The sequence below is a fragment of the Scyliorhinus torazame genome, chromosome 3 (assembly GCF_047496885.1).
Source record: "Scyliorhinus torazame isolate Kashiwa2021f chromosome 3, sScyTor2.1, whole genome shotgun sequence".
NCBI lineage: Eukaryota > Metazoa > Chordata > Chondrichthyes > Carcharhiniformes > Scyliorhinidae > Scyliorhinus > Scyliorhinus torazame.
In genome coordinates this window covers 296557854-296573357 of record NC_092709.1, presented here as the reverse complement: position 1 = coordinate 296573357, position 15504 = coordinate 296557854, and the positions used below count along the sequence as shown (strand labels likewise).

Below are 15504 nucleotides of genomic sequence, written 5' to 3'. Positions count from 1 at the left end.
GGGGGTCGGCGTGAATCCCACAAATTCTCCGGCACCGGGGATTTGGCGGGGGCGGGAATCGCGCCGGTCGGCGTCCCCCCCGGCGATTCTCCAGCCCGCGATGGGTCAAAGTGCCGCCCGTTCTATGCCAGTCCCTTACCGGCGGGACCAACTGGCCGCGCAGGTGGGCTCCGGGGTTCTTGGGCGGATGCGGGGGGATCTGGCCCAGGGAGGTGCCCATCGATCCGCGGGTGGGCCTGTGCCAGGGGGGCACTCTATTCCTACGCGCTGGCGGTGTATGCCTCCGCAATGGCCGGCGCGAAGGTGAACACCCCTGCGCATGGATGTCGTCAGCAGACACTGATGCTCCCGCGCATGCGCAGACCTGCGCCGGCCGGCGGAGTCCCTTCGGGGCGCACACCACTCCGGCGCCGTCCTAGCCCCTGAAGGTGCGGAGGATTACACACCTTTGGGGCGGCCCGACGCCGGAGTGGTTCCCGCCACTCCACTGCACCGTTTCTGCCCGCCCAGCCGATTCCCGGAGAATCCCACCCAAGGTTCCCGAATCAAGTGGTCTTCTCCGATCTCAAAGCGACTACCGCGTGTCAATGGGGATATTGCATTTATTTAGGGAGGCTTTCAGAGTGTCCTTATTGCGTTTCCTCCTAGTAATTGCTTGCCTTAGAACACACAAACTGAAGAAGCATCCACGAAGGCGCCAATGACTTCGAGCGTCACAGTATGGTGCACGCGGAGGACAAGCATAAACAGCAGCGAGCACCACACCAGAGCGTCCCACCAACCTCATCAAACATCACCTGCCAAACCCGTGGCAGTGTATGGATTGAGAATTGGACTAGTCAGCCACCGCAGAACCCATCTCTCCAGAGTGGAAGCAGGTCATCCTCGACCAGGAGGGACTGCTCAAGAAGATATGTCGACCAGGATACTGGGAGGTGCGGGGCTGCTCTTTTGTGCTGCAGAATCTTTTACCTCCAGTTGCCAAGGTTGACAAAGATTGGCTTAATGCCACATCTGAAAGACCTCTTCAGTACGACACTGAAAAGGCAGCCTAGAATATGTACTGAGGTCAATGATGTAAGCTTAAACATAACTGAGAGCCAAGACTTCTACCATGGAGTCAAGCTGACAGTTGGGGCAGAAAGCAGCAAGTTTGAAGGGGAAGGGAGCAGCTGGGCACATGCAGCTTGTTCTGATATGTTCCCTAAACCATAAACGATTGAAGGGTCATCCGATCAAGATGCTTAAAACTAGTTCCTCAGATGGGGAAACCATGAACGGGGGGGGGGATAATTTTAACTTCATAGCTAGGCAATTCAGCAGTGAAATTAGGAAGCGCTTCTTCCACACAGAGGGTAGAAGAAATCTGTAATTGTCTGCCTTAAAAACAGAATATTGGACAATTGGAGTGTACAAGAGTGAGATTGGTAGATGTTTTCTCAGGTAACATTGTCAAGGGATGTGAAGCTAAAATGGCATTGAAGTAAAGATCAGTGAATATCTAATTGAATAGTGAAAGCGGGTTCAAGGAGACTGTTCCTACTGGTTAAATCTGATACAGCGTTACAGAGTTCATAAATGCTTACAATAAAAATCCCACTGAGGATCTGCAGTTTATTGTTTGGATTTTATGGCACACAGATTGGACATATGTTTCAACGAACCCAAGTTTTGATACTGATTACACTGTTGGAGACATTGCTCTTTTGAGGAAGAAAACGGAAACAACATTCAGGCTTTTCTCATGCACTTACTGGTAGCTGCTTGACAGCAGTAGCAGGGATCCAAGAATGTTACGCTTCTCTGCTCTTTTTAGAAGGGCAATGCAAGGAGCAAGCCAGGGCAAATATGGGTAGCAAAAGGAAAATATATAATAAAAATAACATTTTATTCCAATTGTGTATATTACAATGCAATACAATAAAATTATTGCCACCAATTACAAGGCACCAATACAACAAAATCATTGGTAATTTATTTTCTATCACTACTCTACAAAGTAACAAAAGATCATTTTATGTAAGGCAGTTTTACATTTGCTTATGGAACAAAAATGTTCGAGACAATATGCATAACAGATCAAGATTGCGTATGCATTCATATTAAAAGAAAATTCTGATTTAGCCTCAAGTTTATTCTCCCAAGGTAATTAATGTTAGAAATGTAAAGAAAATTCACAATGTATTAGTTAGCACTAATGTGTCTCTTTTACGGTCTTCCATTACTTTGCATTTGCCAGCCCAATAAAAGGACTATCCTCCTGTGCATACCTGTACAGGGTGTCCAGCTGAAACAAACGCCCTCTCTCAGGAGCAACCTTTAGGAGCCACAAGATTTTAAGGAACGGCAGGTGCTCTAATTAGTGAGGGATGCGGCAACACATTAAATCAGACACTGCTGTACGTGAGACACAGCACTATTAAGTGCGCAGCCGTTGCGTTAGTTAGATTTTAAATTTGGTTTTCAGAAAAAGTGCTTGGATTCATTTCCTTTGTGTCACTACAATATAATCTGTAATCATCAGTGTTTCAAATATCACAACGAATGTCTCTCATGACCGTACACAGAATGATGAGTACCCAATTGCGACTATGAAGAATAATAATCTTATGCTTGGCAGTAATTGTAGAACTGTTTACAATATTTTTCGATGTTACTGGTGCTGCAACATGAAAGTGACCATTTATATTGTAGTATGGAATCTGCAAAATCAGTGCAATTAAACATGTACAATTATTTGACATTGTAAAGTGGTTTCCGACCATATACGACGCCTAGAGAAATCATATCACCGACCTGCATAGGCAAGCAGTGCTACTTCACTTATCAGCAACCAGAAAAGATAACGAGATAGTGATATGATGACAATACACCAAAACAAATTGCAATTGATTGATTACAGGAAATTTCCATTGTCAATTTGCCTATCTCCTTTCTCCCAACAGCTGAGCACTTGCTGCTTCAGGGCTTTTACATTGTGGTGTATGTTGTGGAGGGAAATTAAGTTGATGATGCAGGTTGCAGAATTTTTATTTGGAAAGTGCATTTTCAGTAAGTATCCTCCTTAACTGTTTAATGATTTACAGATGGAGCAGAATACAAAAAAAAAATCAACGCACTCCAAAATTACAATTCCGCCCCCAGAATGAAGTTTAAAAAAAAATACTTACACCCTGAAATTCCTGAGAACAACTTCAACTAAAGGTTACCAGCAATGAGGGGAGTAATGTAATGATGATGGGATTTCCCCCATTTACTGTAACCCTTTAAATTCTAGTAAAGGGGTGGGGTAGGTGGGTGTGGCAGGTGTTGTCTATACATGCCTCTATTCATGTCTCTTAAATCCAAGAAATTCCACTCATGCCCTTATGCCAGCTGGAGCTTTGAAAAGATTCCCCAAACCAAAGAGCTGCTTGCTTTATTGGGAAGAAAAAGGAGGTGAAATACAGCAGTGCAAATGACCCAGTGCCCAGTATTTGGGACGCATGTAGTCTCTGGCTTGAAGACAGAGGTCACTGCTCCGCCAAACTTGTGGCAGCACAATGGAACTTCTGGAAAATTCAGAGACTCTACAGAAAAGGCAGCAGCTCTCCTAATGGTTCTGTCATTAAAATGCCACGTACAGAGTAGTGATCAGTGATATTCGCCAAGTCTCAGTCTCCAGCCTTTGTTTGAGGCAAAATACCTGGGGCGTCATTCTCCGCCGGCGGGAGTCGCCGTTTTGCCGGCGCCGGGGGGTTTCCCGACGGCGTGGGGCTGCCCCACAATGGGAAACCCCATTGACCGGCCGGTGTTACGGAGACTCCCGCCGGCCGGTCGCGGCAGAAATGTGGCGGGGCGGGTAGGAGAATTTCGCCCCTGATTTCAGTCAGGGTCAGAGTGTCAAAAAAAAACATGGGATTCCCATCTTTGATCATCATCTGGTGTTATCTGCTGGGAAGTATGTGTCTGTAGATATAAGGCATCACTATACTGACAGATTTAAAAAACGATCAAACCCTTTTCTAATATGGCACAATTATAAAGATACGATTCCAGGTGAACATAGGATTGGACTCAATTGTGATTCTTTCTGTGGTCAAATAGCCAACGGACATCACTGTTTGGGTTTATATCTTAAGAATACACATATTAAGGGCTTCCAGAACCTGCATGGATAGAATCTTAGCACTAGCTGCTGCTTCAAGAAAACATAAATTGGAAGAAGTTAATTTAAAAACAAGACAAGCAGCATTGATTTGACAATTTTACAAAACTTAAAAGAAACAAAAAAAATTAATAACACCAAAGAAGAAGGGAGAGAGAAAAAAAAACCTTATATTTCAATAAATCCATTGATGCTTGAAGGAAAATCCCAGTGGTTTAGTGACCACAGTGTTGGCATCCCCAAGCAGATGATTATGTATCAGTCTCAGGACTGCCTACCACAGTGTCATTAACGTACTCAATTTTCGGCTCATTGAAGCAGCCTCTGGTTAACGAAAGGAAACAGGAAATGAAAACATTGATCATACCATAATTTTTAAGATTAGGAAAAGACTATTGTATCCAAAATATGTAACCCTTTTTATACTTGGATGGCAAGCATATCTGTCACTTCTTTTTCCAGGCATAACAATTTGCATTTATTTTTAACCTATTTAATACTTGCGGCAAATAATTTTTCCTGAAAACCTATTCATTAACCTTTTGACTAAAAGCCAAAAAATTCCCTCAAATTCCCCTCCTACTCCCAGATTTCCTCATTCTAGGTTTCTGTCCTTGGTTGTTTATGAAACTATAGGCCAGTCAGTCTAACATCAGCCACTGGGAAAGTGCTGGAATCCACTGTTAAGGAACTAGTAGTAGAACATTAAAAAAGTCATAATACAATTGAGTAGAGTCAATGCGGTTTCATGGAAGGGAAATAATGTTTGACAAATTTATTAAAAGTTCTTTCAAGATGTAACAAGTAGGGTAATTAAAAGGGAACTAGTAGATATAGTGTAATTTGGTTTTTCAAAAAGTATTTGATGAGGTGCCATATAAAAGTAAAGGCTCATGGTGCTGGGGGTAATAATGATGGCATGGATTAAGGATTAGCTAATGAAGAGAAAGCAGAAAGTCAGGATAAACATTATTTTCAAGGTTGGAAAATTGTAACTGGTGGGATGACATGGGGAGCAGTGCTGGAGTCTCAACTATTTACAATTTACATTGATAACTTGGATGAAGGGACCGAGTGTAGTGTGGCCAAATTTGATGATACAAAGATAGTAGGAAAGCAAGTTGTGAGGAGGATATAAATAGTCTGCGTAAATTTGCAGATAGGATAAGTAAAAGGTTAAGTGAAAGGCAGATGGAGTGTAAAATGTGGGGAAATATGAGGTTATCCACTTCGGTAGGAAAATAGAAAGGCAAAAATGTTATTTAAATGGCGAAAGTCTGCAGAATACTTTAGTACAGAGGAATCCAGGTGTTCAAGTGCAAGGATTGCAAAATGTCAGCGTGCAGGTGCAGCAAGTAATTAGGAAAGTAATTAGAATGTTGGGACTGGAGTATAAAAAGTAGGGAAATCTTCTTCCAGGGCATTGGTGAGAATGCACCTCGAGCACGGCACAGTTTTGGTCTCCTCATTTAAAGGACGGATATACTGGCATTGGAAGCAGGTTAGAGAAGGTACAGAAGATTAATTCCTGGGTTGAAAGAGTTGTCATGAGGAAAGTCTAAGCAGGTTGGGCCTATACTCATTTTGCGTTTGGAAGAATGAGCTTGTTAAAATACATTAGCGAGGTGGCTTGACCAGGATAGCTATTGGGAGGATGTTTCCCCTGGAGGGAAATCTAGAACTGAGGGCATGGTTTCAAAATAAGGAGTCACTTATTTCAGACAAAGAAGAAGAATTCATTCTTTGCGGATTGGAACAGTTTACCTCAGAGGGGTTTCAAGGCTGTCATCAATATATTCATGAAGGAGATAGGCAGATTTCTGAACTATGGGGGAGTCATGGGGAACAGGCAAAGTTAAGGCCAAGATCAAATCAACCATAATCTTATTGAATGAGGGGACAAATGGTCCCCTGCTGCTCCTATTTATTATGCCCATATTCTCTGGGACATCTATAGCAAGTGATTTCTTTTGATCGTTAACTTCTGTTGCTCAACCATCCATGAAATGAACTACTGTGCACATCAGCTGGAGAAGATTTTCTGAACATTAAAGGATTTAGGAAAATATATATTTTGTTTAGAAACAAAAACACAAATTCTAGCCAACAGCATTTCTATCAGATTAGAAGTTCTTTGGTATACTTAAACAGTGATAATCTGCAGGATTTGCACTGATCTTTTGCCAATTTTCCCCCCCAAAAGGGGAATACTAATTAAGTTTGCCAGGTAAGGTTTCTGGAAGGAGTCGATTAGGGCCTTAGTATAGGACACTGCAGCAGCTCTCACAAAACAAAGCCAGCAACAAGCACTGAATATTGTAGTTTAGTTCTTGAAGTACAACATTCTCTGCGTGTTTTCTTTTCTTTACTTCATGCTCTCAATGATGATGGCAATTCCTTGCCCACCTCCAATGCAGGCCGAACCCACTGCATATTTACCTCCCCGGCGTCTGAAAGGAATGAACACATGAATATGGCTTTTCGTCAACAGTTCTTTGACATAGGAACAGGAGTAGGCCATTCCGTGCCCGAGCCAGTTGCACCATTCAGTTAGGTTGAAACCAGTCTGTACGTACCCACCTACTGAACAAAACCTTGCCTAACAAAAACTCTCAAATTTTGAAACTTTCAATTAACTGAACCACAAAAAAGCTTTTTGGAAGCGAAGTCTATCACCCTTGGTGTGAATCATAGAATTTACAGTGTAGAAGGAGGCCATTTGGCCCATCGTGTCTGCACCGGCCCTTGGAAAGAGCACCCTACCTAAGCCCGCACCTCCACCCTATCCCCGAAACCCAACCTAACCATTTGTTCGGATATGAAGGGCAATTTATCATGGCCAATCCACCTAACCTGCACATCTTTGGACTGTGGGAGGAAACCGGAGCATCTGGAGGAAACCCAAGCAGACACGGGGAGAACGTGCAGACTCTGCACAGACAGTGACCCAAACTGGGAATCAAACCTGGGACCCTGGAGCTGTGAAGCAACTGTGCTAACCAGGGCTATCGTGCCGCCAATTCAGAAGAATGGCTTCCGGACTAAAAAGGAAAAGGTTAAGAGATACGTGGTTTGAAAGCCGTAACAGTATATTTGCTAGCCCAAACTCCACCAAATGTGCCAGCATATTAGCCAATTTAGAAATGAAGATTTATGACAAAATTTTTGACAGAAACTCATTGACCTGAAACGTTAACCATGGCTTCAACCCCCGAGTGGCTGTCCTGAATGGTTCCTGCAGGCAAGCACCAATGATAGGACATCGGACCAAACAGGAATGGGATCATTAATAATGTTCTTCATGACAAAAAAGCTGGGTGCATTTTACTATTTATTCTGCCAGGAGTTGGAGCCATAGTTAATTTATTTTCCTTGCACTGCCCAGGAAGTTGTGATAACATTCAACCATTCAGACACAAGTTTACAGTTGGTACTTTCTTGGGCTCTACAGCTCAACACCACAGTACATGGAGAGCATTATCCTTTAAGGCAATTGACAAACCTGCGGAATTAATTACAAAGGAAGACTGAGTAGGAGTATTCAAGGTTGGAGAGGTACTTATAACATTGCTTTCCTTTGGGGAAGCTGTGAAAGATAAGCAAAAACAAGTGCCATGAGAAGGAAATCCATAAAACCAAACTCTTGATGGACGCAAACTAATGAACTGAATGACCTATTCCCAGTCTGGATTCTATATTCTTATGTAACAATATTAAATCACTTGGAGATTTTCTTATTGACATAGAATCCCCACAGTGCAGGAGGAAGCCATTCAGCCCTTCGAGACTGCACCGACCCCCCCTGAAAGAGTACCCCACCCCACCCAAGCCCACTTCCCAACCCTATTCCTATAACCCTTCTAACCAACCTACACATCCTTGGACACTAAGGGACAATTAGGCATGGCCGATCCACCTAACTTGCACAGCTTTGAACTATGGGAGGAAACTGGAGCACCCGGAGGAAACCCACATAGACACGGGGAGAAAGTGCAAACTCCACACAGTCACCCATGGCCTGAATTGAACACGGGTCCCTGGCGCTGTGAGGCAGCAGTGCTAACCACTGTGCCACCATGCTTTCCTGATCGCTTTTGTGTGCCACATTGCATTCCTGAGCTTCGACAGGACAGAATAATTAGGATGGCACAGTGGCACAATGGTTAGCACTGCTGCTTCACAGTACCAGGGACCTGAGTTCAATTCGGCCTTAGGTGACCGTTTGGAGTATGCACTTTCTCCCCGTTTCTGCGTGGGCTTCGTCTGGGGATTTTGGTTTTCTCCTGCAGTCCAAAAATATGCAGGTTAGGTTGCATGGATAGAGTTGTGGAGTGGGCCTAGGTAGGGTGCTCTTTCAGAGGGTTGGTGCAGACTCGATGGGCTGAATGGCCTCCTTCTACACTGTAGGGGTTCTATGGAAATATGACATTTCATCTGAGCAGGAGTTCAAACTTTGGTGTCACGAGTCAGGAATCTTTTTCCAATTTTAATAATTATGGGGCAAGAGGAGTGTGGTTATTGGGAGAGTTTGATACTGGTGGGCAGTTCAAGATAACACCATCTCCATGTTGAAACTTCCTTAAGGGATGGCAGTGCCGAGAGCACTCATGATGTGAATGTAGAGTATCATATAAGTGAGTCAGGTTCTGATGTAAGAGGAACTTTGAGCTCAGGAAGTAACCCACTGCATTTTACTGCATCAGAAAGGACCTTCGAGTTGGGTGGGGTTACTGGGATATCGGGATGGGGTGGAGGTGTGGGATTGGTGGGGTGCTCTTTCCATGAGCCGGTGCAGACTCGATGGGCTGAATGGCCTCCTTCTGCACTGTAAATTCAATTCTATTAAGTGGAAAAACCTATTAGGCAATACCAGACCGTACAAGCACACAGGAACAAAATAGAAACATTAGATGACCATTTGAATGGTGCAGTTGATAGAGGCCAGACACACAAGAAATCCGTGAGTTTGGAATTGTCCAAAAAAATACTTGATGTTGGACAAGTATGAGACAGACAGTGACAGTGACTCAAGAGCATGATCTGAGTAGCACACTGGAGCAAAGGATTACCTCAAGGGATCAGAGACCCGTAGTATGCAGAATAGGAAATGATAATAGGGTGGAGCGTATTCTATTGTCAGGGTTACAGACTGCCTTTTATGCAGTATTTTGCCATCTGTAGGACATTACAGACCCAAGGGGCAGCACGGTAGCATAGTGGTTATCACAATTGCTTCACAGCTCCAGAGTCCCAGGTTCGATTCCCAGCTTGGGTCACTGTCTGTGCGGAGCCTGCACGTTCTCCCCATGTGTGCATGGGTTTCCTCCGGGTGCTCCGGTTTCCTCCCACAGTCCAAAGGTGTGCAGGTTAGGTGGATTGGCCATGCTAAATTGCCCTTAGTGTCCAAAATTGCTCTTAGTATTGGGTGGGGTTACTGGGTTATGGGGATGGGGTGGAGGTGTGGGATGCTCTTTCCAAGAGACGGTGCAGACTCGATGGGCCGAATGGCCTCCTTCTGCACTGTAAATTCAATTTTATTAAGTGGAAAAACCTAAGGGTGAGAGAGAGAGAGGCTTGTTGAACCCAGTGACATAGACAGAGGTATGTTCGAGGACAGGGGTATGTTCGAGGACTTACGGAGGGAAAGCCTATAAATCTTTAATAATTCATTCTTGGTATTTGAGCAAGGCCAGTTTATAATTCCCCTCTAGAAGATGGTGGTGAGTCTTTTCAAACATGGCAATCCATGTGGTGAAGGTACTCCCATGTGATGGTTAGCTAAGGAGTTCTAGGATTTTAACCAAGTTGTTTTGATTCAGGGACTAATTTGAAAATCAACGCGAGGTTGGAGGACTGATGGGTTGAGGGATGAGTTCATATTCATGGGGTGTTATAATGACTTCTGGTTCAAGGGAGGACAATAATATAGGGATGGCCTTTGCTTGAACCTAAATAGGACCAATATCTTTGCAGAGAGGGCAAAAGGGAGAAGAAATGGAGGATTTAAATTAGATTGGCATAGGAATGAAAAAAGTGATGAATGAAATTTGGGATAGAGGCAGAGGAGCTTAGTATTTTCTAACAATTTCAGCTATTAGAGAAAATGGAAAGAAACAGGCTATAAAGGTCAGGGCGGTGGGGGGGGGGGGGGTAAAAAACTGTTGGAGAAGTGTAAACAATATCAAGAAATTAAATGAGACTTCCAAGGTTAACATTTCTGAAAACTGAAGTCAGTATTAAGGAATGCACAAGGCATTAACACAAAATGAGAGTTAATTGCAATGCAAGATATGATGTGGTTGCATTGACAGAAATTCCATACAGATAGAGTTAAGAAATAAGAGGAGAAAATGTTTTTTTTTTTTGCATTATTACAACTCACCAAATAGCAAACACAAGACAGAATTAGCCACCTTTTGCCAGTTCAGAGATATACAAGAGCAACAGGGCAACAACATTGGGCAATTTGAGATAGACAAGAATAAAGGCAAGGCATCTGTTCAAAGTGGGACAACTTATCAGAATTGTTTCCTAGATCACTATTTTTCTACTGTCATCATGGAAAGAAGGCAGACTTATTTCTGGGAAAATAGATGGTCTAATTGAGGTGGGCAAACAAAATAACAACGGGATCTGATCGGGCAGATACTGAGAAGCAATTAACTTAAGTAGGACGACCCAGTGCAAGTAGGCATAATCTTAAAACTAGATTTGGGCCAACAAAGAGCGAATTCATGAAGCATTTTCTTTCCGCACAAATAGTTGTAATCCAAAGATTTTATAAAATCCGTGGATGTTGGGACAACTGAAAATCGAGACCATAATCTGCATTGTCCCAATGGAACAAATGATTTTTCAAGGTGTTTCTCTGATTAAAGCTCCTCATATTGGGCACAATTCCAGAAAATTGGCACTGTAGCCTCTCTAAATCCTTCACATCTCCCTCTTCCTCTTCTTCTTTCTAAGACCCTCCTGCTAACCTACGTCATTGACCAAGCTACGAGCCACCACTTTTCTAACATCTCCTTCGGATCAGTGACCATATTTTTCTTACGCCTTTTTGACATGCCATAAAACTAATTCTTTTCTACATAAACAAGCACAATATAAACAAGTTTGCTGTGTTATAATCATGTCGCACAAACTATGCGTGCATAATTTTACGGAACAGGACAGGAATTAATAACAAAGTGAATACTTTAGTTTATATACAAAGAGTACAAGAGCACCACCTACTGTCCTACACACTCATCTGCAAATATCCAAATTGGGAAATAAAAGAAATCATTATCTGAGAATAGCTTTTCAGGCAGGATATTTTCATCACAATTCCCAATACTGAACTATTTTTCCCCATTGGAGGCTGCCCAAGCCTCCAATGTTATTCAAACATTTTCTGTTTTTACTTTAAAAAATTTCAGTGTACTGATCCAAATATGTATTATGTTTCTGTTTCAAAAGAACTACAAAAACACATTTTCATCAATCCTTAGGTCGCCAGATCAATTTACATACAGTAAAAGCAGTAAACTCAGGACCATTTTAGAGACTGGCATAGCTGTCTTTTTTTGTGTAGGCATCTTATTTTCAAAATAGCCATTGGGCAGTATTTAACACAGGTGGTAATGGGTCTTGTCCGCCGGAACTCTGCCTTGTATTTTGGCGCATGCGCGGGGGGGGGGGGGGTCTCTTCTCCGCGCCGGCCATGGCGGAGCCCTACAGGGGCCCCCACGGAACAAGCCTGCCCACAGATCGGTGGGCCCCGATCACGGGCCAGGCCACCGTGCCACCCCCCCCCTCCGCATACTCACCTGCCAGGTCCCGCCGGTGCGTGAGTTGAGTGATTCACGCCGGCGGGACAGGCCAAAAATGGACGGCCGCTCGGCCCATCGGGGCTCGGAGAATTGCCAGGGGGACCATGGCCCCCGACTGGCGTGGCGGGAATCCCGAACTCCGCCCAAAAAACAGCGCCGGAGAATACGGCAGCTGGCATCGGGGCAGGATTCGCACCGGCCCCGGGGGGTTCTCCGACCCGGCGGGAGGTCGGAGAATTCCGCCCAGCGACTCTGGAAGATTCGCAGAATCTTCATTACAACCATAAAATCAGGGCCATAGTACTTGATTTATGCAAACTATTAATCCAATGTCATTTGTGAAAACACTGATTTCAGAGTGTTATTTAGGAATCTCAAAGTGGCTGATTTTTGGGACCATCCATTTATGCTGGTTTCACTGCATATTATATTCCACAGCCATTTTATTAAACATGCAACTGGTCAACAATCTGAAATGTTAGCTCAAGCTTCTTTATCCACAGGTGCTGCCAGATCTGCGGAGTGCTTTCAGCGTTTTTGGGTTCATTTCTAAACATTTCCATTTGTAAGGAATAAAAACTGCATTCCCTATAGAGGAGTGCAGAATCATCTACAGCAGCTTCAGAACTTGTGCATTGAACTGTGTATGTGCGGATACCAGGAGTTGCTGTCAGTTTCACAATGTAATGATGGTGAATGCCGACAGCTTCACTGTCATTACAACCACAATATCGGGGCCATAGTATTTGACTTATGCAAACTATTAATCCAATGTCATTTGTGAAACACTACGCATCTCTATGGTTAACTGCTACAATATGGCATGATTTTAAATTGTGATTATTGGATCTAGAGAGGTATTGTCATACTCATTGAACTGTGCAGTGGAGTGGAATTCAACGTACATAAAGTGCTGGTCCATATTAAAGAAATATACCCATTATACCACAAAATGTTATTGAGGCTTTTGAGTATATATATATATGCTTTCAATACACTCATACACTTCTCTTTTTCTAGGGCAGCACGGTAGCATGTTGGTTAGCACAATTGCTTCACAGCTCCAGGGTCCCAGGTTCGATTCCCGGCTTGGTTCACTGTCTGTGCGGAGTCTGCACGTTCTCCCCGTGTGTGCGTGGGTTTCCTCCGGGTGCTCCGGTTTCCTCCCACAGTCCAAAGATGTGCAGGTTAGGTGGATTGGCCATGACAAATTGCCCTTAAGTGTTGGGTGGGGTTACTGGGTTATGGGGATAGGGTGGAGATGCGGGCTTGGGTAGGGTGCTCTTTCCAAGAGCCGGTGCAGACCCGATGGGCCAAATGGCACCCGATGGGCCAAATGGCCTCCTTCTGCACTGTAAATTCTATGTCTATGACATGGATAATTGTACAGCTTTTACTGACACGTGCTCGAAGGGTTGAATGACCTATTTTCTATGTTTCTATGTGCATTTATTCTGGATTACAGAAAATGCACCCTGTACAAGTGATACAGTTCCTCCTTGCCATAGCTTGGTTCTTGATCAGGAATTCAGCTTGTGGAGACAAGCAACATATCCTACAGTCCACTGTGGCAATGCACTAAAGCTCCTGTATGATCTTGCCAGTTGTTTTTTTAAAAACAAATCTCAGGATATATACATACAAATCTCAGGATATATACATACAAATCCACACAATTTAGCCATGAAACTGAGAGAAATCAAACTAGTTATCATACCTCAGCTCATGAACTAGATGTGCTGTTATCCTGGTTCCCGATGCTCCCAGTGGGTGTCCCAATGCTATAGCGCCTCCGTTTACATTAGTGTTTTCAGGGTCCAACTTCAGAGCCTTCTGCACAGCCAAATACTGAGGAGCAAAGGCTTCATTTACCTTTTGATGAAAAAGATATGCCGTAATCAATAACAATGTAAACATTCGTTTGAAATACAAGGGTGATTTTCTTTTTGCATTTGTTCATTTGGCCAAGGCAGTGAAATGCTGGGCAAGATCTCAGTTTCCATCCTCAATATGGATGGAGTTAGCCATCTTAACCAGGGCAATAGCAGTTTTAATTTGCTCGAGGGTTCCTGATTTGATTTAGCTTTGTCACATGTACCGAGATCATAGATCATAGAATTTACAGTGCAGAAGGAGGCCATTTGGCCCATCGAGTCTGCACCGGCTCTTGGAAAGAGCACCCTACCCAAGCCCACACCTCCAACCTATCCCCATAACCAAGTAACCCCACCCAACACTAAGGGCAATTTTGTAGACTAAGGGCAATTTAGCGTGGCCAATCCACCTAACCTGCACATCTTTGGACTGTGGGAGGAAACCGGAGCACCCAGAGTAAACCCACACAGACACGGGGAGAACATACAGACTCCGCACAGTGACCCAAGCCGGGAATCGAACCTGGGACCCTGGAGCTGTGAAGCAATTGTGCTAACCACAATGGTATTGTTCTGCCCGTATGATACAGTGAGAAGTATTGTTCTGCATACAGTCCAGGCAGATTGTTCCTGTCATGGGAGTGTTCCTTTAAGAAATGCTTTTGTCTTATCACATGGCTTCAGTGGTGTCATTGTGTGGGTGGAGCTGGGCTGTGGCTCTGTGGGTTTTGCTTTGAGTTTGGACTGGTTTGAACTGCACTGGTTGAAAGAAGTGTTTCTCTATCTTCATTTTAAAAGCTGTTTCCAGACTACTTGATAACTTAAAAGAGATAATTGCTTTCTGGAAGGAATTCAAACCTGCTGTTTGAAAAGGGATTGAGATTATCACTAACAAGTCTTATACCAGTAAGAATTGTGTGTGCTGGGCCACGCCTTTGAAAAGGAGTTTCTGGTTTTACTTGGATTTTGTTATTGAATTGTAACAGTTAAGGGGAATTCATTAAGGGTTATACATAGATTACTGTAGCTGTGTGGGGTCTTTATGTTTGTAGTTGATAAAATTCTTAATGTGTGTGTTTATACAAATGTTAACTAAATTCGTAGAATAAAGTTTTTTTTAAATTAAAAGCGCCTAAGAACTCTGTTGAATAACACCTGAAAGGCAGGCTCTTGTGCTCATCGTAACCAAAATGAATAAACAGTTGTAGGTCAGGTGAATTCCATGATATACTTTGGAGTTTTCTAAACCCTGGCCCATAACAATTCCATACATGAAAAACATAGGACGTACGATAAATACACAACGTAAATGCATAGACATGGATAAAGCATAAGGAGTGTAGTGCTACTCAATAGAAAAGGTGCGTGGAGAGATCAGTTCAGTCTATAGAGGGTCATTCAGGACGCTGTTAACAACAGGGAAGAAGCTGATTTTGAATCTGTTAGTGCGCGTTTTCAAACTTTTGTATCTTCTGCCCGATGGAAGAGGTTTGAAGAATAACCCGGGTGGGAGGGATTTTGCTTTCCCAAGGCAGCGGGAGGTGTAGACAGAGTCAATGGATGGAAGGCGGGTTCACATGGTGGACTGGGCTGCATTTTCGACTCTCTGTAGTTTCTTACTGTCTTGGGCCGAGCAGTTACCATACCAGGCTCTGATGCAGCTAGATAG

At 43.6% G+C, this 15504-nt stretch overlaps 1 protein-coding gene across 1 annotated transcript in view; it reads right to left on the bottom strand.

The window, feature by feature from the left end:
* Positions 1-1869: 1869 nt before the first annotated feature.
* The window catches only part of acaa2 (acetyl-CoA acyltransferase 2), an 84592-nt gene continuing 70957 nt past the window's right edge, over positions 1870-15504 (bottom strand). Inside the window, exons 9-10 of the mRNA XM_072497426.1 lie at positions 13679-13833; positions 1870-6597 (exon numbers count right to left, since the gene is read on the bottom strand). Of these exons, the coding sequence (XP_072353527.1) occupies positions 6513-6597; positions 13679-13833 (240 nt within the window). The 3' untranslated portion in view covers positions 1870-6512. The remainder of the gene's footprint in view (positions 6598-13678; positions 13834-15504) is intronic.